The sequence below is a fragment of the Podarcis filfolensis genome (assembly GCF_964270895.1).
Source record: "Podarcis filfolensis genome assembly, chromosome: 14".
Lineage (NCBI taxonomy): Eukaryota > Metazoa > Chordata > Lepidosauria > Squamata > Lacertidae > Podarcis > Podarcis filfolensis.
In genome coordinates, this window is record NC_139616.1 from 34,148,982 (window position 1) to 34,174,955 (window position 25,974).

At 49.2% G+C, this 25,974-nt stretch overlaps 1 protein-coding gene across 3 annotated transcripts; it reads left to right on the top strand.

Annotated features, from left to right (window-relative positions):
* The first annotated feature begins 3,528 nt into the window (after nucleotides 1-3,528).
* RHBDL1 (rhomboid like 1) lies at nucleotides 3,529-25,608 on the top strand. Of its 3 annotated transcripts, XM_083585340.1 has the most exons (9): nucleotides 3,529-3,654; nucleotides 5,357-5,411; nucleotides 16,560-16,718; nucleotides 18,240-18,464; nucleotides 19,616-19,764; nucleotides 20,671-20,783; nucleotides 22,896-22,996; nucleotides 24,160-24,220; nucleotides 24,564-25,608. In XM_083585340.1, coding segments are annotated over exons 1-9 (1,137 nt in total). In that variant the 5' UTR covers nucleotides 3,529-3,652; the 3' UTR covers nucleotides 24,836-25,608. The 3 variants fall into 3 exon arrangements, with proteins under 3 accessions (XP_083441466.1, XP_083441468.1, XP_083441467.1); XM_083585342.1 differs by lacking the exons at nucleotides 3,529-3,654; nucleotides 5,357-5,411 and adding an exon at nucleotides 5,882-6,018; XM_083585341.1 differs by lacking the exons at nucleotides 3,529-3,654; nucleotides 5,357-5,411 and adding an exon at nucleotides 7,418-7,572.
* Nucleotides 25,609-25,974: the final 366 nt, after the last annotated feature.

The window sequence follows — 25,974 nt, forward strand, 5'->3', positions numbered from 1 at the left end:
ACAGGGCTGTTCTTAAACCAAGGTACCACTCTACTTATGTATGTGTGTTTACCTTGTGCAATTATCAACATTCATTCTATATTTAAGACCTTAGAATTCCTATAACAATACCCTCCAACATTCCTCCGATGAAAATAGGCGAGTCCTAAGGAAAAGTGGGACATTCTGAGATCAAATCAGAAACTGGGATGGCTTCTGTAAATCTGGGACTGTCCCTAGAAAATAGGGACACTTGGAGGGTCTGTTAACAGCTGCATCAAAATTATGCAGGTCGTCAAATTTCCCATAATGCCTCTGGGGCATTTTGGGAAATTAAATTGGTGGCCAGATCCAGCCTTCCAGCAGGATTGGAGTACTTTTCAAGGCTCTCCTGCCTAATGGTAGTTCTGGCCCCCTCATCTTTGACAGGAACACCCTCCTTTTCCTTTCCCCCCTTTTTTAACTCTATGAAACTAGAGAGCCTTAGGATTCCAAGATGGCTGCCAGAATCAAAAACTGGGTGACAACTTCTTAATGCAGAGAAGAAGCAGAGCTATTTTCCAGCTGGAATAGGGTTGCCATATTTCAAAAAGTGAAAATCTGGGCACAACAGTTGTGGAGCTTTTTTTTGTTTTGCCCAAACTGAAGAAAAAATAGTGCTGCGAAGAAGCCTCATGTCTCATTATTTCACACACTCCTCTGGGCGGTGAACTGTATATATCTTTAGGCGCCAGGTGAAAATATTCCTATTCAACCAGGTCTTTGGCTTATTAATATTCTACAGCCTTTTAAATGTGTTTATGGGATGGGGGTTATTGTTTTGTTGTTTTTAACTATTTATTTGTGTTTTTTATCTTGTGAACCGCCCTATATAAATAATAATAAAATAAATATAAAGAGCTACAAGGAGGGAGAGCCAGAAGTTGCTCATTCAGTGTGAATACCTGGACCACTTACTGAGTGGGCACACACAAGTTGCAATATGTATCTTTACTGAAATTATAGTCATGTTTTCTAGATTTGCATCTTTACATACAAATCAGGATATACAATTTTGTGTGACTCTATCCCCTTTTCTTCTTCTTCTTCTTCTTCTTCTTCTTCTTCTTCTTCGAGAATGAGCAAGTGGCCACCCTATTCCTTTCCTCTCCCTGATTTCTTCTGCCATCTTCCCCACACCCCGCAGTGCTTCCTTCCTTGCTTAGCCATCTTTCGTTTGATCTATTCTCTTCGCCATCCCTTGCAATGCAGATCTCTCTCTCTCTCTCTCTCTCTCTCTCTCTCTCTCTCTCTCTCTCTCTCTCTCTCTTGCTCACTGTGTGGCTATTTCTGTCTCCAAAGGGGTCAGCAGGAGCACAGCTCGCAGCAGCCTTGCCGAAGGGAACAAGAGTTGCTTGGCGCTGGAACACTTCCTCGGAAGGCTTTCGAAGCCCAGTGCTTAAGGGAGAAGGTTTTGCAAAGTTGGAAAGGGATCTGGCTCTGCTGTCAAGGCAAATAGCAGGGCCAGGCTGCTGTTAGGAACCTGATTTGAGTCCTCCTCCCCACCGGCTCCCCTGGCATATCATGCAGCCATCAAAAGCCTGGATTTATGGACAATGACAAGGAATAGCTCGGCTGTATACAGGGGAAATCACAGTATTAATGTGAAAGGTTTTGTTTTTTTACTGCATCTCGTTCTAGCAAGTCTGGTGCTTCAGAGCTGGCACTATTTATTTATTTTTTGAATTTATATACCGCCATCTACCCTGAGGTCTTAGGGCAGTTCACACAGCTACCATTATGGACCAGGTTCATGGATCCTGTACTAATTTGCAAAATGCCCTTGACAACCTGAGTCCAGGATAGCTTAATGGCTGGTTGAGCCTCTTTATCTCTTCCTGATCACTGAGATCTCTCTGCTGGGGGTAATCCAAATTTGTGGCCATCTCTACTTCTTGTGGGAGTGAGTTCCATATTCTAACTCTGCGCTGTGTTTAGAAGAACTTCTTTCTTTTGTGTGTCCTGAAGTTTCTAACCTTCAGCTTCATTGCATAGCTACAAGTTAAAATTCAAAGCATCAGTAATTAAAAATATGCAATGAAACAATCCCATCAATACAACACCGGAATTAAAACAGGAGATTTCTGAGTATTTCCAACTCTACCAAAATTCACTTCTGCAATTTGACAGTATGGCAGTGCAGTCTCATCTTATCATGCGAAGTAACATTTCTATGTTTTTGGAAGTGAACGCCGAGCAAATACAACAAAGTCATAGTTTGGTAACACACTGTGTTGTGTCACGCACAAAAGTTTGACATTTAAAGTGTATGGTTCCGGAATGATGGTGTGGGTGCTTACATTTTTTTCATTAGTCATTAGGATCTTAATAGTCTCAACCAGGTACAAATATTATCATATTTATTATTAACATAAACATGAGATCATGCATCTAATTTATATCCCGTGCAAATATTTTTAGCCTGTCGGCCTTTGCTGGGGTTGGGTGGGGTTGAATTTCACTGGTGTTTGAATCCATTCTCAGCATTCCTTAACACAAGCATCACCAATGGAAAAGCCAGTGAAAACATAGAGAAAACTGAATTCTGACTTCACTGGAGAAACTATCTCTCTACACTCCTTCCCCTGTTTATGCCATTCCCAGTCGTGGGCAGGTCTGGTGCTTTGTCCATGCACAATCTCGGACCCATACAACTGAGCTCACTCTCTGGCACCAGGCAGTATGGCGAAGCAGAAAGCTCACAGCTGCCTCATCCAGTACCAAATGGAGCAAGAAGCTGAGTTCTGAAGCAAAGTGAGTTTTGAACCTGTTGATTATTTGGCTTCTGGCTAAACTAGGTTGCTAGTTGAACTGACAGAGAGCAACATGACATTGAGGAGTGCAGGGCTCCTCCCGGTAACCTGTTTATTGAGCATTCATCCTGATTTGCTTGCACAAAACTCAAGCACAAGTTTGGTTATTCTTGGTCTTAACGGAACAGCTGTTTGGATTTCTTACAAGGATTTGAATCACCTAAGGGAGTGACCCCTTATCTGTCTTTTTTAAAAAAACCAAATCTATAGGGGCGTAAAGGTAAATGGACCCCTGACCATTAGGTCCAGTCGCAGCCGACTCTGGGGTTGCAGCACTCATCTCGCTTTATTGGCCGAGGGAGCTTCCGGGTCACGTGGCCAGCATGACTAAGCCGCTTCTGGCGACCAGAGCAGCACACGGAAACGCTGTTTACTTTCCCGCCGGAGCGGTACCTATTTATCTACTTGCACTTTGACGTGCTTTTGAACTGCTAGGTTGGCAGGAGCAGGGACCGAGCAACGGGAGCTCACCCCATAGCGGGGATTCAAACCGCCAACCTTCTGATCGGCAAGTCCTAAGCTCTGTGGTTTAACCCACAGCGCCACCATACAGGCATAGATTTAGCTAAAATGGAGGGAAGTCAGCAGCCTGGGGTTGTAGAATTGCCCACCTTCTCCCCACAATTCTAGTACTAGTTGTGTTGGGCTCAGCTGACAATATCAATAATATGAAGGCCATGCCGGGAACATAGGAGATGCCAGAGATTTATCCCGGGACTTTTCCCATGCCAAGAAGATGGTCTAACACTGAGCCACAGCCTGTCAGGTGGAATTACCTCAGCTGATCCCTCACCTGTCTACTACCTGGCCAGCTTAGTTTGATGGTTGTTTTTTGTTTTAATCACCCAAGCCCGGTTTATTTTTAAAGGACTGATCCTCAGGGATGGTGGTTAAGTACCCAAACACTGCTGTGGCTAATAATAAGATTTCCTTTTTCTTTTTTTAAAGCTGGTATTCGCAGGGGTTGGGAAGACAAGACGGGGAGGGGGAGATCAGAAGTGGGCTGTGCTCCTCCTGTGAGGCCTGTCTCTGCTGCCGCTTTAATGAAGATCTAAACAGGGCTTCTCCGCCTGAGGCAGCAACATGCAGAAGCAGCCGGGAAGCCGTGTATTAATAAGTCTCAAATCCCATGTCGGAAGGTGCTGACCGGAGGGGAGAGAGGGGGCAGGGACAGCCCTTACCCATGCACACACAGAGAAAGCCTGCTGCGAGGAGAAAAGGGAATATTTGCACAGATAATACTGGTGCCAAGGGGCTACAGCGAGAGTAGGCCGCAACTGGCCGGTTTTATTTGCGCTGTGTGTACTGTGATGCACACCCCAATCTTTGAGCGGCAAGAGACTCCAGGAGTCTCAGGGTTCAGTTTCCAGTAGAAGGGGGTGGAAGGAAGTCTTGACGTTTGTAAAATAGTAGAATTTTTTTATTAGAAGTATAATGTTAGATGGTGGTTTGATTTTTGTATCCTTATTTTATTGATTATTATTTTTGGGGGGAAAGTAATGAAATTTTTTTTACAAAAAAGCGCAAAACCATAAAATAGGTACATAGAATAAGCACAGTTACATATGAGTTAAGTCACGAAGTCCAGCAGAAGAAAAGAAAAAAGCAAGAATAAAAGTCATCTTCATATACATAGGTAGTATTTTGGTGTTATTTGACTGTCAGGTATAGTTCCAGACTTGTTTGGCTTGTGACGATGGTTGTCTGGGAAATGATACTTCTGCGGTATATATAACAACAACAATTTTATTATTTATATGCCGCCCATCTGACTGTGTTGCCCCAGCCACTCTGGGCAGCTCCCAACAAAATATTAAAAACACAATGAAATGTATTTGTTGTATTACATACCATACATATAATAAATGAATGCCAAATAATATTTAAAAAAGTATCTGGAGGTTCTAGTTCCTGTCAAAATATCAAATTACAGATTGCCCTGTTTGTCAAAGCAACAGGAACAGGCAATCTTACCTCCCAGATCTCATCTAGTTTTACTGCTCTGCTGCTACCCGAGATTCTTTAATTGGAAATCTGTTGGGAAGGACCTTATGCATGATGTATGCATGCTCTCCCCCTGAGGTTTTGCCCACCCTTGGGTCTTCAGCACACTTTTTCAGGCAGAGAGGCAATGGAGTTGCTCTCCTTCCTGCCCACAATTCCTCATTTCCCAGAGGATGTGAATATGTATGGGGCAGAGATGAATATTCAGGCTCCTTGGTTCCATGGCTTTCACGACCTGCTAACCAGCTGCTGCCAGCCTCTCCTATCTCCACCAGACAGATGAGCATTAGCCCAATGGAATGATTATTGAGCCATCCACCCACGCATCTTCCCTGCCTCACAGTAGGACCTTTTCCAGTTCGCCACCTAAGATGAGGCTTGCCAACTTTTCAGCCAGCTCTTGCAGCGATGCCTTTAAAGCACACAGCTGACGTTCAGACATAAGCAGGTTATAATGCAGGTGCATATATAGGAATATCTTCGTAGTGGCATTAAAACCTTCCCCTACTGATTTCTCCACGGTTTAGCTGCTGGAAACAGTACAAGACAAGGTCAGGACACTCCCCGCCAACCCAGGTAATTTGGCAACCCTTGCCCTAAGTCCTGTTGCGAACATCTGCAGAGGGAAGTAAGAAACTTTGGTGAGGTTCTTTTTCAGTGCAAATGGGGATATTCAGAACATGCAACGTGTTCCCTGAAAGAGCCACACTCCCTCCATGCAAAGGCATTTTGCAAAATTGGTGTCTTGCATTCTACATATTGTGAATATGGTTTGAACAGGGGTGGGGAAATGGTGGTCCTAGGATGGTTGCTGGAAATCGCACTTCTCAGATGGCCTGTTTATTCAGCATTCTTCCTGATTTGCTTTTGTGGCGGTTAGACTGTGTCCAGTCTTTATTGAGCATTCATCCTGGTTTTCTTGCAGGGTGTTCACATAGCGAACCACTTCCTGTTGATCATTTGCTCATCCCACACTTTTCAGTGCATTTCCCCACAATTTTCCTAACTCCCTCCAGGATGCTGAGCTCCCCATCATGAAAGTGGGGAGCAAGGACTGTTCTCCTACTTGTCGGTAGCCATGAAATATTGAGTGCCAATTGGAGGGGTGGGAAGAGGATAAGAGCAGCATCTTGGTGGCAGGCACAATAGATGGCGTCTTGAACAGGAGCACTTCTGCTAGGAGGTGAGGACGTGCTGCAACATTTTGTTGCAGGATCCACCTACCATTTTGGCCCACTGTGCAGGGACAGACTACAATCTTTCAAATTTCAGCAGTGCCCTGTGCAAGGCGAAAATTCAGTGCCCTCTTGCCTACTGTCTTCCATTCTGCTCAATTCACTACAGCATAGTTGCTATGCCCTGCAGCACCCCCAAGGCTCAGCACCCAGTGTGGAGGAACAGGTCCCACTGCCCTAATTCTGCCTTGGCACTGTGTAGTGCATTGCTAGGAAAATAATGTATGCAAACCTTTTAAGCGTGCCCTATTAATATTAATACGATATTGTGGCCAGGATCTAAACTTGGTCCCTACACGCGTCAGGCACTCAAGCCTTCTCCACCCCCATCCCTGGGCCACATAGCAAACCACTTTTGAAACAGATGCCGGGATCCCCACTGGGCTCAAGCAACAAGCCCTTAGGCATGAGTAAAGGACTGCTTTCTATCCCTGTGGATGATAAACAGGGTATTATATATATAAAAAATTTCCAGCAGCACCTTAGAGACCAACTAAGTTTGTTCTTGGTATGAGCTTTCGTGTTCATGCACACTTCTTAGTTCAAGATGTTCTATAACAGTGATGTGGAACCAGTGGCCCTCCAGGCCTCTGTATCTGGCCCTTGGGACTCTTCCCAGGCCACACGCAACCTCCCTAAGCCTCCAGAAATGCTCTCCATCCTCCTCACCTGCTTTTGCCTGGCTGGATCGCACCCTAAAGTGTGATCCTTCCTCTTGCTGGCAGAAATGCCCCCCCTGGACTACGCCCCTTACCGTGCACAGCCTGCACCTGTTGTTCCGCCCCCTTTCGCCTCTGGTCCTGCCTTCTGCCGGCATGTGGCCCGCTGCAGGTTACCCATGAGGGAATACGGCCCTCGGGCTGGAAGGAGGGGGGAAAGGGCTCTCCACCCCGCCCCTGTCCTTTGGGATCCCTTCCCCGCCAATCGGGTGGGAGAAAGAGGCGGGTCCGAGCGAGCCTCCCTCCCTCGCTCGCTTCGCGGGCGCCGCCGGCCGCTGCGGCTCCGGGTGGCCCGCCGCGCGCTCCTCTTCTCCCTGCGCCGCTTCGCGAGGGCGCCAGAGGGGGCTGCAGCGCTGCTGCTGCTGCTGCTGCTGCGTGCGCCGGGCGCCCGTCCATCCGTCCCTGTTCGCAGCAGCAGCAGCGAGGAGAAGCGGCGCTTGCCTGCCTGCCTGCCCGGCCGCCGCTCCTGCGCAACGCCCTCCCTCGCGCCGCCCGAGGCGCAGCGGGCGCCTCCCTCGCCTCGCCTCTCCCCGCCCCGCCGGGCTGCCCTAGGCTCCGCCTGCCCGGCTCGCTGCCTGCCACTCGCCTCGGGAACCCGGGCTTCTGCTGCTGCTGCTCGGTCGCCTTCCCGGCGGGGAAAAGAAGGCAAGGCAGCCGCCGGTGGTGCCAGTGCCGCCGCCGCCCGTGCGCCCTCGCGCTCCTCCGCTGTCCTCCTCTCCCTCCGCCGTCCAGCCCAGCAGGTATATGGATAGAAGCTCGTTGCTGCAGCTCATCCAGGAGCAGGTGAGCCAGGCGGGATGTGGCGCCGTTTCCACGGCAGCGTCGCTGCCGGCAGGCTCCCCTTGGCATGGGGGGTGGGGGTGGGGAGGAAAGGGGGCGGCGGGGATGGGGTGCGGGCAGTGGCATCTCGTGGAGGGGAGGGGGTCGCAGCTGGGCAAACAGGTTGCAGTGCCCCGGAAAAGCGACTCCTCCGGCTGCTGGTGTGGGGTCGGGCGGGCACGGTGCCAGCCCTCCCGCTGCTTGCCTTGGCATCGCTTTGGCCGGGCCACGTGTGGCTGTGCCAACCAGGAGACACTCCAGCTTCAGGGTGCAGGAGGGAGGGAAGGAAATGGGCAGGCATGGGCGGGGTGAGGACTAGGTAGAGCCGTCCAGGAGCACCTTCCGATTGGAGGGTGGCAGGGGCCCATTTAGATGGTGGTGGGTTATTTCAGGATGGAGCCATAAGGGATTTGCCTGGAATTTTCATTTATTTATTTGGTGGGGTGGGAGATTTAGACAGGTGTTGCCCCACCCCCAGCTTTCAGATCTGTGGTCTTCCTATTGGCATTTATCGTGTTGCTCCATGACCCAGAGGTCACCTAACGTGAAAACCTGCACCATGCATTCAAACCACTTTCTTGCCACTTTAGCAGTCATGGCTTCCCCTAAAGAATCTTGGGAGCTGTAGTTTGTTATGGGTGCTGGGAACCGTAGTTCTGCATGTAGTCTCCTAACATCCCTCAGCACTCTTAATGAACTACAGTTCCTAGGATATATTTATGGTGCTGTTGGTGGTGAGACATAACTGTTTAAAGTGGTCTGAGAGTGTGTTAAATGCATAGTGCAGATATGACCTCCAGCACTGCCCGCCGCTGATCCAGAGAGCATAGAGCCAGCCTTCATGGACTGAATCACTGCTGCTGGTGGGCAACCCATCTTTGCTGTTGCCTTTAGGCCTGGCCCCTTGCCTATCCAGCCTAAATTTCAGACCAAGGAAGAACTGGCACGAGTTTGTACTGAAAAATAGATGGGGTGCTCATTTATATATTCATTATTGCATTTATATTCCACCTTAGCTCAAGGTTGTGTGCGTAGTTCTTCCCTCTTCCCATTTTATCCTCACAATAACTCTGCAAGGTAGGTTAGGCCGGGAGACATTGCCTAGCCCAAGATTACTCAGGATGAGTGTGGGTTTGAGCCTGAGGTCCTGCTCTGGTGCTGTAACCACTACACAACATGGCCACTGCCTTGGCTGAAGCCCAGGGCAGTATGCCTGGCAGGGGGACAAAAATGTGTTTGCAGCATGACAGGATCTGTGGATTCCCCACTGATGGAATCAGGGCTCTGAGTCTTAGTGGGACCACTGCCTTCTTGGGTACCATAGAATTGTAGAGTTGGAAGGGACCACGAGGGTCATCTAGTCCAACCCCCTGCAATGCAGGAATCTCTTCCCCATCATAGAATTGGAACCCACAATCCTGAGAGTAAGAGTCTCATGCTCTACTGACTGAGCTATCTTTTGGTGACTTTGCAAGGAACTCAAAACCTTGTCTTCAGAGCAGCTGAAATTCTCTTGCTGAAGGCTGGGCCAATTGTGCTTCTGTCACTTCTGTCACCCCTGTGTCCAGTTCAGCCAGCGGCCTCTCAGGCAAAACCCCCCACAAACCTCCATGGCATATTTCGTTTTGTCAAAGTGACCGTTTGTTTGGCTGCCTGTGAAGGATCCCTTCGTAAGAACTGCCGGGATCTGCTGTTGTTCCTGAGCTGAGCGCTGGCATAGCGGTTTGGCTCAAAGCAGCGACTGCAAAGCCCAGAACAGCCCCAGCTTCAAATGGCTCCTTGGCTAAGAGTTCAGTTGGTGGGCTGAGGAGTCGCCATGCTGTCTGTCTTGGCACCGTCCACCAGCAGCATGGGGACATGGGTACCACCAGCTTGTTTCACAGGGCTGTTGTAAATGTTGCTGAGATAACGGATGTGAAATGCTCGAGTGCTGTTGTAGAGCGGAGAGCTGTTGCGCTCTGATCCTTCTTATGAGCTTTCTGTAGGAATCTGGTTGGCCACTGAGAACAGGATACTGGGCTGGATGGAACATTGGTCTGATCCATCAGGCTCCTCTTAGGATCTTATTGAAAGCTCTTTGTAATATTATTATGGGACTGCATTCAATCTCAATGTGAACAAGTGGCTTTGACCTGGTGGTGAAAACTGGAGTATGTCGTTACTGCTTCTGGACCAGTAGATGAGCCCCAGATTTTATATTAGTTGGGCAGCATACTATGACCCACAAACACACATGAGCTGCCTTAGCCAGACCCTCAGCCCATCTGGCTTAGTATTGTATACACGGACTAGCAGCAGTTCTCCAAGCCCTACCCGGAAATCGAACCAGAGGCCTTCTGGGGGCAAGGCAGATGCTCTACCATTCAGCTACAGTCTTTCTCCATTAACTGGAGAGCAACACAGCTAGGGCTTCATGCCATCATTAAGGTGAGAGTCACATAAAATTCTGGGAGATAAATTAAAATCTTTGCTATAGGATAGTTGGGACTGCAGATCCTATGCACACTTGATTGGGCATAAGAAGTGCAGAATTCAGTGAGACTTCTGTGGAAGCATCCGTAGGATTGCACAATGAGAATAGCAGTCCTAAGCACTGTTTACTCCCACCACGTTGAATGGGGCTTATTTCCCCTAGTAGGTTTAGAATTATAACTTGGACAAGTTTATAACAGCTCTTCCTCAGTATTCCCAACTGTGAAATGGGAACAGTAAAGCTTGTGTACACACATACTACATCACTGTTATGTGAACAAACATAACAAAATTTGAAATGCAACTGACTCAGCTGATCTAATACAGCTTTGTTCCCTGGTTTATTCAGTCACAGGGGCTGATGCGAGGGGAGGAATGAGCTTGCCCTATTCTCCTTCCTATAAAGATAACTTACTGCATGACCTGGGCTCAGTCCTCTCAAAGCACACTTTTTTGGGGCAGGGGGGACAGAGATGAAGTTTTGTGTTAGCACAGAACTCCATGAAGCTGGGTATTTAATCTAAGCGGGGAGCAGTTAACTTCTGGCACTCCAGATGTTGCTGGACTCCAAGTTCCATCAGCCCTGGCCAGCACGGCGAATGATCAGGAGTGCTGGGTGTTGATCTCTAACAACGTCTGGAGGGACACAAAGATTAGCTGCCACTGATGTGCCTGACTCACACAAGAAGTTATGTGTGGTGAAAGGGAGAGGGTGAACTTCTCATAGGAGCACTGAAAGCTACCATATAGTGAGTCAGATCACTGGTCCATGCAGCTTACTATTGCCCACACTGACCGGCAGTGCCTCTCCAGCAGGAGTCTGAACAACATGCCTGTGAACTGCGATGCAGGAACGTGAGTGGCTGTACTTGCAAGTTTCGTGTAAGTTACAGTACTTTGTGGTTAGCATGCGCTGGGTGATGCTGTGCTGGGGCAAGGCAGAGAGGAAAGAGCAGCTGGCTACAACAGGGGCAGCTGACTAGCTTTATAATATGCTGACCTAAATAATCCACATGAACGGCTTCCACTATCCCCCAGTGACCTCCCAAGGGAGAGAGGAAAAGCAGCTGCTAGGAGCAGTGGGGCTTTAATTGCCAGCATCCCGGAATTTACTCTGCGTTAGGGTAGCCCCTCCAGGATCAAGAGAAGACCCTGCACCAGGGTCAGCCCCTAAGCAGGAGATTCAGGAGTGCTGACATGCGACTCCTTCTTCTCATGTTTCATTCCATGCTGTAACAGAAGCCCTTTTTAGCCTTGGAGCTGCATTCCCTACTGGGCAACCTTGGTGGGAGGGGACATGCCAGTGGTGGGCAGGGCCTGGGGCAAAACTGGGCGGAGCCACAAACGCAAATTTTATAGGAATGTCAATTTTACAACTGTGTAAAGGAGGCTGGTTTCTACAGACACACACCCTCTCTATCCTCCAAAGCAAGAGGCATTATCAGAATTCAAGGACACTTTCCAGCCAGGCAAAAACACTCAAGCAGGGTGCGAATCAGGGGCAGTGAGGGGTGTGGCTTGAGGAAAGAGGGTGTGTCTGATGAGTAGGTGTGGCCTGGGGAAAGGGTGTCTGCCTGGAGAGGGGTGTGGCTTGGGGAAAAAAGATGAGGCTCACAGATGTATGTGCGGAACTCAGGTTTGGCCTGGAGAAAGAGAGGCCTGGCAGTCTGAATTTGGCCCTGTGAGGCCCCCCAACCGTACTATAAGGTGTTTTCTTCCCACTTTCTCCACTGAGTGAAAATTTTCCAAAGTGGCTAACATTATAACCTTAAAAACAAACAGCCTTCAACAACATGGCAAGGAAACAGAGCAGCAAGACTGTAATGGCAGCAGTTGCAGGCGACTTAAAAGCAAACAAACCCTAAAGGCATAAATGCAGAATTAATGAAACAGCAGGCACTGAATAGAGCAGCAGCTTACAATCCCTGAAGGTGTGTGTTTTTGGTTTTTTTAAAAAGTTCTGTTGGGTTCGGTAGAAACAGTAACGCTCAATCGCTTGGGCAAAGAAGAGTCAGGGGATGCTGTCCAAGTGCTGAACCAGTGGGGATGCAATAATGGACTGGATGGGGCCCAAGAAGCTGCAGCTGAAACCTGACAAGGTGGAGGTGCTGTGGATCCTAGGTATGGGAAGTGAGCCCAAGGCTTGCTCGGGTTATGCTCCCTCCAAGAGAGAAAGTGCATGGAGTTGTATGACCTACTCAGACTTTTGGCATTTGGCCCATCACTTTTCAAAGCGAATTTGATATGATGGAGCGCTTTTAACCCACTTTAATTGTGCAAACCTACATTTTTGGAATCCCTCTAGCAAAACTGTCTGGAGGCCTCCTAAGATGCAATGGATTCTCCCCCACCCCCTTGCTAAATGCTCCACCACTAGACAGCGCGACCCACCAAGTCACAAGAGGGACTGATTCTTGTTTGCGGTGTGGGGAAGGCACGGCTTGCAATGCATGTGGCAAAATGAAGGCTTGTTCTTAGCTTGGGGCAACCTCTGCCCCCAGAGCATGTTTTTGTCCTTGGCAATATATTTCCAGGTATTGACAGCCCCATGTTTGGCATGGCTATAGTTCAGACACCCTTGCATGCTGTTGGACCCTGAAAACTACTAGTAGCTGACTTTCACCAGCCAGGACTTCCTTGTGCTGGGAGATGGGCAGGTGAGGACAGAGTGCTTTCCTGCTGCTCAAACCTGATGACATTTCTCTCTGTGTGTTCCTCCTTCCCTCCCGCCCAAGCATTCCCTGTCCTGCCCATTTCTCAATGACATTGCCAGCTTGTTCTCTTTTCTGTGCCTTCTCTTCCCTGGAGGGATAAAATGGCAAAGACAATGTAATGTGTAGAATAATTTTGTTTTACTAGCTCTGCCACATGCTTGGAACCGTGGGCACTTTGGATGCCCTGGGCAGGGTTTTCGAGGAGTGCTTTTCTTTTTGGCAAACCTTCCACCTTAGATTATTTTGTGTGTGTATTCTCCCGCTCCCACCGACAGAACAAAATAGCAATATAGGCTAACCCATTTTATTATACAGTGGTACCTCGGGTTAAGTACTTAATTCGTTCCGCAGGTCCGTACTTAACCTGAAACTGTTCTTAACCTGAAGCACCACTTTAGCTAATGGGGCCTCCTGCTGCCACTGCGCTGCCGGAGCATGATTTCTGTTCTCATCCTGAAGCAAAGTTCTTAACCTGAAGCACTATTTCTGAGTAAGCGGAGTCTGTAACCTGAAGCGTCTGTAACCTGAAGTGTATGTAACCTGAGGTACCACTGTATATACTTTTTTATGGTATAAGCTTCTGTGGATTCAAGTCTACTTCATCAGATGTGCACAAAAATTATATAGTGTTATAGGTTGGGGAGGGGGTGTCAGTCAGGGGGTGACTATGGGTCACTTCTAAACCTATGATCCTGTATCCCTGAGGTTAGAATCTATAAGGGAAACTCTGCTGAACCAGTCAGACCAGACTCTTTGTAAGATAATGGCGTGAACTGGCCAGCTAAGTGCTGCCATTTACATGTCCAAGGAGGTTACCCTGTTGCCATAGAGACAAGTGGCTGGGCCTTTTCCCACCTCATCTGGCTGGATGCCATAGGAGGGATAAAAATATGCCAAGAGAGCTGTGTGTGTGTGTGCGCGCGCTCGTGCATTTTTGGCTGATGCTAAAAGCTGTAGACACAGAGGCTTGTCTTGCTCTGTGCTGAACCCAATGCTATGGCTTGGGGATCTCCCTGGGAACAATGGGGAGGTAAGATTTGTTCGAGTGTTCATGCTGTGAGCCCCTCTGTCCTATGCTCATGTTACAGATATATGTAAGTAAATGATATACCCCAAAGACAACACAGACTCCTCTGACCTTCACTCCAAGGGATCCAAGCCCTGGGTAATTGTGGGGATCTCTGGAGTCTCTTACTACTCAGAGATTGGGTTGCGCATGACAGCCTGTTTCCCTAAACTCTCTTTCTCTCATTCAGCAGTTCTTGACATTCCTGAAGACGGCCTTACAAGTGGAAAATAGTTCTTTCCAGATACAAAAATAGCCACACATCTCAGGGTGGGTTAGTCATGTTGATTAGCAGAAATGCCTTGGGGAGACTATAACGGCCCCCAGAGACACTTTCAGTCATGTCTCCACAGTGTCCTACTTTGCAGCAGACAGTCCTCTTATCGGAAGGGCCGCCCAGTCTAAGTTTAGTTTAAAGAACCTTAAGAAAGGAGAGCAGGAGGGGCTGCGAAGTTGCCCATCGATGGTTTGAACACATGGATAGCAGACTGAGCCGTCGGGCACACAGCTCACCTGGTCACAGTCTTTTCCATAATGGGGAGATGTATTTCAAACAGAGTTTAAATTATAAATTACACTCCTCTTGTAAAAATGTGCACCTGCACATATATGTTAGCTGCTCCGATTAGTGCAAGAAAATTTTATACAGCCTTTTTTCTTTTCTTTTATGGATATGCATTTTCTCTTTTTTTCGGGGGGGGTGCCTAAGCAGATAGATACCATTAAAAACAACAAATAAATGAAGCTGAGATTCTCATGAAATGCTTAAGGGGGAAATCAATTTGGGTTTCAACACTGCATATGAGGCAGGTTGCTTGATTTTGAGAAGTGAGTTGACCAGTGCCCAGAAACCTTTCGGAAACCAACTACCCATACATGTTTAGATCTACTGAAGCCAACTCATGAAGTCATCGCCTCGGTTAGCAGTGCTAGCCCTGGTTCCCAGTGTAGTGCTGGGAATGTTCCCTGCCTGGAATCCTGGAGAGCCTCTGCCAGTCAGTGTAGACAGCTCTGTGCTAGATGGACCAATGGTCTGATTTGGTATGAGGCAGCTTCCTATGTCCCCCAGAATGTTATCTCATGTTTGGTAATTTTCAAATGCAAATGGAAGATGGTCAGGAGAGATTTTTGGCACCGTGTTACTCAACAAAAAGCTGTTTATTGAGCTGCTTGTTAAAATAATTCTTTGGCTTATTGGTGCAACAGGCACTTTCAGCTGTTGCGTTAATGTCTCGGATGGAAGATTGATTGTTGTTGGTGTGTGGGTGTGGGTGTGTATAAAAATCCAAGTTCTGCATTGTCTCAAATTCTCCCCCCCCCCCAATTATGCAGATGAGCCAAGTTGATTATATTTATGTTGAATAATAGATTCATTTGGCTACAGAGTACGGTTGAGGACACAGTGGTCTGTTTTTTAAGGGCACGTGAAGGAGGAATGCATTTCAAAGTGTGTTAGGGCAATCAAATTTATTTTTGCTCATCCTTAAGATTTCATCTCCTTGCACTTTCGCCACCTCCACATCCCTTGGGGTCCCTTCCAACTCTACAAATCTATGAACACTCAGACTGCGCTGCTTACTGGTTCAATGCCTGCCTGCCTGCCTTTTACCTGTGGATCACTGCTACTTACTGAATCAGGCAAGGAGCTATGCAGGATGTTGAAGCCAGATTTACACCTGGTTCAATGTATCCCCTACTTACCTTCGAAGTTCTGGATTGCAAAATTGCTCCGGTTACAGGCTTGAAAGTGTCAACCAAGCCCCATGGTCAGCATGGTGTAGTGGTTAATGTGTTGGACTAGGAACTGGGAGACCAGGGTTCAAACCCCTACTCAGTCATGAAGCCAGCCAAAGGGTGCATTCAAGTGTGGGGTATATTGCCTTAGTTTTCTTACTTATAACGCTGAAGCTTATTTCCCATTTTCTAATGTCCCTTTCATATTACAGTACCTGCTGCATCATGGAACTGTGGTTTTTTGACCGATATACCAGCCTGTCACTCTAAATTTCATTCACGCCAAGTAAGCATGTTGTGACATAGAAAAACGAACATCAGTGAACACCGCAGCTAACCTCTTTCTCCGTTAACACCTCCACCCTTTCTGCATGTGTCTACTTCTGTTCCCCCACGATTGCCCCATGAAAATGGCAGGGAAGAACTCTATGCTGGTATAGCACCCCAAAATTCTGCCACTTTACTCCCACAATTTTCCGGGTCAAGGGAGCTGCAAACGGAATTTTTCTGGAATCAAAAATAACACAGAAATAAGCTCTAAACATGCACTGTGGTCCGTTAGTTTTCCCAGAGTGACTTCTACATGGTGTGAAAGTTCAAATGTAATGCAGAACAGGGGAACGTCAGGAAAACAAACAAATACAGCCTTGCGAATACAGCCACAGTCTCGGCCTATAATTTACCTTGCAGGGTTCTTGTGCAGAAGGTGGGAAGCAATGTACACTGCCCTGAGCTCCTTGGAAGGGACGGTGGGATATAAATGCAATAATAAAAAAATGGCTAGGAACTTGAGGTTGTCAGGGCGTGGGAGCTAACCAACCAGCAGTAATTTAGGGATACAGAATTCTTCTTCCAGTATCAAATTCTGTCCTTGCACAGAATAAACAGCCCTTCTGAGATGGATCACCACTCTTGATTTCCAGCTTATTCGTTGTCGCTAATGCCCAGTGCTGATTCTTCAACAGCTTGATCCTGAAAACACCGGTTTCATTGGCGTGGAGACCTTCGCCAGCCTGGTACACAGCCATGAACTGCCTCTGGACCCCGCAAAACTGGAGATGCTGGTGGCATTGGCACAGAGCAACGACGAGGGACAGATCTGCTATCAGGAGCTGGTAGACCTGGTCAGTGGCATGAGTACTGGGCAGCCACCGTAGTTGTGGCTGCATCAGCACTTGTGATTCTGCAGGATTTCCAACCTATACCTCTTAAGACAAAATAAGAATCAGTAAGCAAGTTCACACAAAGCATTAATTGGAAAGAGCAATAAAAGCAGACTTTTTGTAGGTAAGCTTGTTTGAGCAAAGAAAACTGTAGGATGAAGGTGCCTGTCTAACATCACAAGCATTGGACATGACAATGAGGGTTTGCAAATTGAAGCCCACTGGGTGGGCCTTGGGACAGTCACAGTCTCTCAGCCTAACTCGCCTCACAGGGATGTTGTGAGGGCAAAATAAGGAAGAAGAGAACCAATGTCGGCCACCAGGAGCTCCTTGGAGGAAAGGTGCAATATAAATGCAATAAGTAAATATAAAATTTCATGCCGCTCTTTTCCACTCAAATGTGCTTTCCCTGCCTGCCTGCCTGGCTTGAGCAGGAGTGCAAAATGTTTTGCCAAATTTTGAAGCCAGTAAGATTTTGTAGAAGTCAGACATATCCACTGATCTCCCTCTCCATCACAACAACCTTGTGAGGTAGGTTAGGCTGAGAGATAGTGACTGTCCCAAGGTCACTGTGGGTTCCTATAGGGGAAGGTTTCACAGGAGAAAGACCCAGTATATGTAGAATCTCCCCCTCCTGTAATCTTGGATAGCAAAGTGGGAGGGAGAGTCCAATTAAAGGAATAATATCCAATTCTCTTCTTTTCTTCCTAAGTTCTTTGTTAAAAAGCATTTAGGCTGCACCAGCTATCCAGTTCTGAATACTTAATAGTCAATAATTTCTCCTTAATTGGCTCAGCTGAGTGCCAAGATGGTAAGGCAAGGAGGAAGGCATTAGTAGGCAGGCTCCGTCTGCACACCGTGTGACCTGCAATTCAATTCCCGAATGCAGCACATCTCCCTGAGCAAGGTCTTTTGGTGCTCATCATCCAGCCCCAAAGGACTGAGTGAGCTTGCCCTTAAGCACCAAGGAAGCAGGTGGAAGGTCAGGCCCCACAGTGCCCCCTGCTGGCCAAACCTGGGGTCTTCCTCCCTTAAGCCAGTCCACTCTCTGTTTAGCTGGGAAGCAGGAGTAAAACTCTCTGCAGCCACCTTTCCTTTTATTTAAGAGCCAGTGTCTCCTCATTCGAATATCTCCTGTAACTATGAACTCACCAGGCAAGCCTTTCTCTCTTAGCCTCAGCTCCCCATCTGCGACCAAAGGGTATTAGGACTGACCTACCTAACAGGGGTGTCTGTAAGGCTGTTTTCAATGCTTGCTGCCAGTTTCTCATCGTACTTATCTTGGATATATTTGCAAGGCAAGGTTAGCAGCTGACTGGAGGCTTTAAGCAGTGCTGAGAAAGCGCAATAATAAAGAGCATCATTTACTGGCTGGCTGGGGGGTGGGGGTGACAAGAGCTGGAGCCTGGGGGGCTGGTTCGCCCCAAGAGCTCCAGGGAGCGGGTCTCCTGCCTCTTTGCGTGACGTGGCCCCTCTCTGCAGATCAGCAGCAAGCGGTCGAGCAGCTTCAAGCGAGCCATCGCCAACGGGCAGAGGGCGCTTCCCCGCGATGGGCTCCTGGACGAAACGGGCCTGGGCTTCTACAAGCGCTTTGTGCGCTACGTGGCCTACGAGATCCTTCCCTGCGAGATGGACCGGAGGTGGTACTTCTACCAGCACCGCACCTGCCCCCCTCCGGTTTTCATGGCAGTCGTCACACTGACCCAGGTGGGTGGAGAGGTGACCTGCTGTTTGCCTGAGTGCCAGTGGAGGGCGCCCTCCTCTTAGGGGGAAGAGGCAGCCCCCGTGGTTAACTTTTAAAACTTTTAAAGAAAGCTTGATCAGCGTCTTGTGGGAGATGCCAGGTTCTGCGGCTGGAGGAATTCTCCTTGTATGCATGCACCTGTGTTTTGATCATATGTATAAAAAGAATTCCTGCTGATATAAAACAAAATGCTGCAAATGGATCTCGTTTACAGTCATACCTTGGGTTACAGCTGCTTCAGGTTGCGTTTTTTCGGGTTGCCGACTGCTGAAACCCGGAAGTACCGGAACGGGTTACTTCTGGGTTTCGGCAGTCACGCATGCGCAGAAGCGCTGAATCGCAATCCGCACGTGTGCAGATGCGGTTGCAAACACTGCAGGTTGTGAACATGCATCCCTCACGGATGACGTTTGCAACCTGAGCGTCCACTGTATTCCAGTTTTGCACAACTTATTATGCTTTGCCTACTCATGGGTGGAGGAGGAGGTGCTGCAGAAGGTGCTGAACCCCAACAATTTCTGCGCCCCCCAACTATTTGGACATCTGAGATTTGACTAGGCATTGCCCCCACCCTGCTTCTTTCCTGCAGTCATATATTTGCAACACTGAGGACCAGCATATTGCTTTGTTTTTTTAAAAAAGGAGAAGAATTTAGTGACCAGTACAGTGGTACCTCGGGTTAAGTACTTAATTCGTTCCGGAGGTCCGTTCTTAACCTGAAACTGTTCTTAACCTGAAGCACCGCTTTAGCTAATGGGGCCTCCTGCTGCTGCTGCGCCGCCGGAGCACGATTTCTGTTCTCATCCTGAAGCAAAGTTCTTAACCTGAGGTACTATTTCTGGGTTAGCGGAGTCTGTAACCTGAAGTGTATGTAACCCGAGGTACCACTGTACTGCTTTGTGTGGCTTTTTCTGGTCTCCTGTTCATTTCCAGCCTAGACGCAGCCTGTTTAAGGCATTTCCAGCTATTTTCTTGAGGACTAGAGACATAGGAAGGGGAAGCAGCTTTATCAACTTTATCTCTGGGTGTTGCCAAGGTGCTGGACAGCCTCATACCCATTTGGACACCGTAGTAGATCATCCTAAATAACCCCCTCACATCCTGTTTCTATTAGATCATCGTATTCCTCTGCTATGGGGCCCGGCTGAACAAGTGGGTCCTGCAGACATACCACCCTGAGTACATGAAGAGCCCCCTCGTGTACCACCCGGGCCACCGCGCTCGTGCCTGGAGGTTCCTCTCCTACATGTTCATGCATGTGGGGTAAGTGCCTGCCTTGTCTTGCCCCTCGTTGCTTCCAGCAGAGCAGGGGTCGGGAACCTCAGGCCTAGGGGCCAAATACAGCCCTCCAAACCTCTCTGTTTGTCTCTCGGAACTCTCTGCAGGCCACACCCCCTCTGCAGCCACGCCCCTCGCCGGCCCTGCTCCACCCCTTTCTTGAGTGTTTCTGCCTGGCTGGAATGTGTCCCCGAACTCTGATCATGCCACTCGATTACTATGATGGAGGCTAGAGAGGAGTGAGTGAGTCAGTGTAGGAACTAACTTCCTGCGTAAAAGGTGGAATTTGCATTTGGCGCTCCGCCCACCCTTGGCATGTGGCCCCCAGAAGGTTGCCTGGTTTGGCAGCGTGGCCCTCGAGCTGAGAAACATTCCCTGGATGAGAGATGTGCAAGTGAGCAAGCTGACTCTGTATTTCTGCAATGTGCGTACAGATGGGGGCGGGGAGGTGTCTATGGGCAGGGGGCACCAGCCCACTGCCACTGCAGGTTAGCTCAGCCAGTACAGCATGAGACAGTTAATCTCAGGGTCGTGGGTTTGAGCCCCACGTCGGGCAAAAAGATTCCCACATTGCAGGGAGTTGGACTAGATTGTCCCCATGGTTGATTCCAACTCTACAATTCTGTGAGATTCCTCTGGGTTCTGGAGGCAGCAGGAGAGGCTCCTTCGTTTGGGCAAACGGCACCTGCAGACCTAGAGAGAACTTTAAAACAGGAGGTGACGTTTGGGCCTGAGAGATTCTGAGACCTGAGAACATCACAGGGTTTGGGGAGGGAGCAACACGGCAAGTTTCTAGCTCTCATCGTTTCTGGCAAGGTGAGCTGAACGTTGTCTGTCCCCTCCTGGGATTCTTGGCTGCTGAGCTCACTGCCTTTCCGTGTCTCTTTCCAGGTTGGAGCAATTGGGCTTCAATGCCCTCTTGCAGCTGATGATCGGAGTACCCCTAGAGATGGTCCATGGTATCCTTCGCATCAGCTTCCTCTACCTCGCAGGAGTTCTGGCAGGTAAGAGAGCACTGCTCACTTCTCTCCACTCTTCTCTAAGCCCCGCTATTGGACACCATAAATCTGTTAGCCCTTAGGCCCAGGGTGGGGGAAGACGTTTCAGCCTGAGGGCCACATTCCCTGCTGGGCGACCTCCCAGGGGCCTTGCACCAGGGGTAGGAGGGGCAAGAGGCAAAAGTGGGCGGGGCCACAAGGGTACCTTTTGCCTTGTGCAGCAGGCTAGTCTCTGCACACCCCTGTCTCTATCTTCCATCATCCAAATTCACATTCCAGGCTGGGGCACATTCCAGCCAGGCCAGGACCCTCTGGGAGTTGTTCAGCACAGCCAGAGAGGGGTGGGGCCTGGGGAGAGTTCTGAGGGCCAGGTAGAGAGGCCTGGAGGGCCACACTCAGTCCTCAAGCCTGAGGATCCCTAGAGTGGCTTAACAGTCATTCTCGCTTCCCAGGGAACTCTGGGTATTGTAGCTCTGTGAGGGGAACACAGGAGTCTCCTAACAACTCTCAGCACCTTTAACGAACTACAGTTTCCAGGATATTTGGGGGGGAAGCCGTAAGTGGGATGATACTGCTTTACACGTATGGTGCGGATGAGGCCTTAAATTGTGGTGCAGCACACAACACACACACACCCATTGTTGGGGTTTCATTTTGGTTCCATCTCCTTTCCTTCAAGACAGTTTATAAACAGCGTTCGGTGAACCAAAGTTCTGTCTCTGGGGTGTCTAAATCCCTAAAAATTTCCCGTCTCCCCTGGCTGTAGATCTCTCTCTCTCTCTTTCACGCACACACACACACAGATCCCTGCATTATCGCACACTGTCTCTGCTGGAGAGCCCGGTCTGACCAAATCCCATGTAGTCCCTGTCCAGGATGGCTGGGGGAAAAGAGGAATCAGGCTCTAAATTATGGTGCTTTGGGAGAGTATTTATTGGCTGTCACTGCAAGCTTTATTTATTTATTTGTTTGCTGAGCCCCTGGGCAATTAGAGCAGCTGCTGGAATTACTCACCCATCCATGTCTTTTTTGGAGGGGGGTGGTGGTGGAAGGGAGAGCGAAATGGAGGGTGAACAATTCCTCATCAGTCGCAGCCTCTCCTCTCCCAAGCTGCTGTCTCAGCAAAGTACATCTGGGCAGGGAAGGAAAGAGCAAAATCTGCCGGGCTGCCCCCAGTGGCCTCTGGGGAGAGCATTTCACAGCTTCCTAAGGCCAGGCCAAGGGAGGCTGGTATTGTCTCCCCTCCACAAACCCAAGAATGCTGGTGGGTTTCAAATTTTCAAGGAGAACCCATTTGAAATTGTTTAAACATGTCAGACTTTTGTTTCCCCCCTTCCTCCATTCTTTGTCAACCTAGGGAAGCCCAGATGTTTTGGACTACAACTCCCATCAGCCCCAGCCAGATTTGCCAAGGGATGATGGGAGTTGCAGTCTGGGGGGGGCACATCACATTGCTGACCCTGCCTGGGTCATATTCACACCATATGTTGAAAAGACACTTATACCATTTTAACAGGCATGGCTCACCTCCCCCCCCCCCAAGAATTATGGGAACTGTAGTTTCTAAAGAGTTCTGAGTGAACAGTTAGGAGAACAGTTCCCAGGATTCTTTGGGGGTAGCCACGACTGTTCAGGTGTTTAATGTGTGGGGTGCGAAAGGGTTTCATGCTGGAGAAGGCAGTCCTTCAAGAAGAAACAGTGTGGTGTAATGGCTAGAGGGTTCGGCCTTGACCTGGGAGACCAGAGTTCGAATCCCCACTCAGCCATGGAGCTCTAGCTGTGTTACCTTGAGGCAGCCGCCATCTCTCAGCCTAACCTACCTCACAGGGTTGTTGTGAGGATGACGTGGGGAGAAGAACTGTGCACACTACCTTGAGTTTCTTGGAAGAAAAGGTGTATATAAATATAATAAATAAAATGAAGAATGCCTTGAGGTTTGGACAGGCAAGGGTGTCGCAGGGAGAGGACCGTGGGTGTTGATCATTTACTGAGGGGTGTCTGGACTATATTTTTGCTGGCAACTAAATGCATGTCAAGTTGCTGAGGCGATGAAAATCCTTTTGTTTGTGGTGCCCCTGCCTAACCCCATCCTATTTCTCTCCGCTATTTCCCTTTCAGGTTCCCTGACCGTCTCCATTACAGACATGAGAGCACCTTTGGTTGGAGGTTCGGGGGGAGTCTACGCCCTCTGCTCCGCTCACCTGGCCAACGTTGTCATGGTGAGTGGGATGCCACTTTGAACTGAATGGGGGAGGGGAACTTGATGAGCGCTTGGTGGGCTTCAATATGGTGATTCTGTAGTGAAATCTTCAACAAAATGTTGCCGGGCCATGTGGCTCCTGGGTTCTAGCCAGCCAGCCAGCCAGTACCCCTCAGGAATACTCCATTCCATTCTCAACTTTCCTCCTTGTTTTCTGGGAGGTTCTGTTTGTTTCTCATTTTCCCTAGCAGACATTCTGTACTCTGTGGTCACTGAGCATGCTCAGTCCTCATCAAGCTGTGTTTTTTTTGGCGGGGGGAGTGGGTTCCTCCCCTGACCCTCTCCATGGTTTCTTTTCGAAATGAATTGTACTTCTTCATGCCTTGGTATTCTGCTAAACATGGCGATACCTGCCTCTTGTCCCCAGGTCTTGGCTAGACAAATAAAAAATATTATTTTAATTATATTAAAAGTATATCCCACACTTCATCCAAGGATTGCAGGGGGGTTTATATAACAGAACGGCGTCATGAAAAACTAAACCAAACCTTGCTGGGCAAGAGTATTTATTTAGCCATTTGGAAGATATCCACCCTGCCATTTAACCAAATGACCCTTCAAGTGACTCTCAACAGAACCCCCAAATCCAAACATCTCAGCCCTCTTTAGCTCCCCCTCCCAGGTAAACAGATGGAGACAGAGTGTGCTCCTCCTCAGACCTACAGTCCTGGGACAGCTGGCTGGTGTAACTGGGTGCTGTTTCTGGCAGCGAGCAAGGAAGCCAGCTCCCTGCGGCTGCTCCTTCTCTGGCCAATGGCTGGGGCCTGGCTGGCCTTCCCCTTGCCCTCACATTCTTCCTGGGAGGTGGGTCATTCAGCCTCACAGTGGCCTTGGACAGTGGCAGAGGCCCAAGTGTGCTTCCCTTGAGCAGTGCCATTCCAGGGCAAATCCGTGAAGAAGAATTTCAGGATCAGGTTGAAGGCTCCTGGAGTTGTAAATATTGGTGGACGTGATATCGTTTCACTTTACGTTAGATCTGGTCGGCTGCTGCGAGAACAGACTGCAGGAGGTCCGTTGGACTGATCCTGCAGGCTCTTCTTACGGAAGGGGGTGTGATGAGAAAGGTATCGGGAGAAGAAGCTGTGGGCAGGAAAAAATCTAATTCTGTTTCTCTCTCCGCAGAACTGGGCAGGGATGCGTTGCCCTTACAAACTGCTGCGCATGGTGTTAGCCCTGGTGTGCAGTAAGTATACTGGTCTCTCTTGGTTGAGACTTCCATGGTGCAGGGAAGACACAGGCCTTTCCTCCTGCATCCTTGGCCCCATGTGTGAAACCCTAATTAAACACTGTGCAAGGGCCCGGATCCACTCTGGGTCAGCCCCAGATTACCCTGACTTGGATTGGGCCCAATTAAACCCTGAAACTGCTCGGGAGGGGGACATGGACACCTCTAATATAAATGTTATAAGGCACTATGTACATACCAAAGGAGGGGAGGGGCAATGACAGAGAGACATGCCTCAAAGGGACTAGAAGCTTGGGACTCGAGCCGTTGTGATCTCTCGTCTCTCTCTTTCCCCTCGCAGTGAGCTCTGAGGTGGGCCGGGCTGTTTGGCTGCGTTTCTCTCCCCCCTTGCCCTCTTCGGGCCCCCAGCCCAGCTTCATGGCCCACCTGGCAGGGGCGATTGTGGGCATCAGCATGGGCCTGACCATCCTCCGCAGCTACGAGGAGAACCTCCAGGACCAGTGCGGCTGGTGGGTGGTGCTCCTCTCCTACGCCACCTTCCTGGTCTTTGCCGTCTTCTGGAACATCTTCGCCTACGACCTTCTAGGGGCACAGATCCCACCTCCCCCGTAGCAATCCCCTCCCGCTTCCCGGTCCCAGTTCTCTCTGCAACACCCACCCTGGAAGTGCCAAAAACTGCAGACATCTCCGGAGAGAAAGGGAGGGGGCTGACCTGGCGCACAGGAGCGCAGGAGCCCAGCGACCGCGCGCCGCGTCTCCGAAGCGATGCGTCAGCCGGATGCCAAAAACAAGATTAGCAAGGACCCGTGCTAGGCTCCTGCGGGAAGAGGCCGGAGGGCAAATGGGGCAACCTGTGACCCAGGAACGAACAAACTGCCACCCCTTTCCCTAGAATTCCCTCTGTGTCCACCCCCAGCTCAGCTCCAAAGAGGGGTGGGGGGAGATCCCTTAGCAATCGTGTTCTCAGAGATCCCCTTATAGGCATGAGAGTCTATGTATTCTTTTGGGGGAGGGAGGGTTGGTGGGTTGGTACCCCTTTACCCGTGTCTATTCCAGAGTTTTGTGTTCCTCCGGCAGAGCTGCGTCTGTGATGATGGATGCAGCTGCATCCGATGCCTTCAGATCATTCCTCGTGCTCTTGAGTTGCTGGGTTTGTTGGCTTGTTTGCTTTGTAACTTCCTTCGTTCCCTTGCTTTGGAATTGGTTTTTCTGCGAGCTCCTTGGGTAACACCTCTGTGCTTCATGTGCTTCAGTTCTTTTTACCGGGGAGGGGCTGAGATGGGGGGTGGGTGGGTTTCACCTTTTCTTTGGCCTGGGAGTCCTTCCATCTAACCTGTGGTTGGAGGTCTGGTTTTGGGATTCTTCTGTAGGTAAGGAGGGAAATACAGCATCCTCCCATCGCTCAGTGTTTGATGATGTGGTTTGCAGGCAAAAGGTCCCAGTTCAATCCCTGGATGACACTGTCTCAGACCGTGGAGAGGCGCTGTCAATCAGTATAGTCAACATTGAGCTAGATGGTCTGACTTTGTATACAGAGCAGCTTCCTATGCTCCTGTGTGAGAGAGAGAGTGCGCAGGAGGTCCACACCAATCCACACCAGTGTGCAGGTCTGCGTGCATTATTATGATCATTTAAGGAAACAATCAAGGGTCAAAGCACCTTCTTATGTTTCTATAAATGTGTCTTCTCTGCGCTGAGGAATCTCTGGCCTTAAAGGAGATTCCCAGATGGAACTCCAGGCCCTAATATCT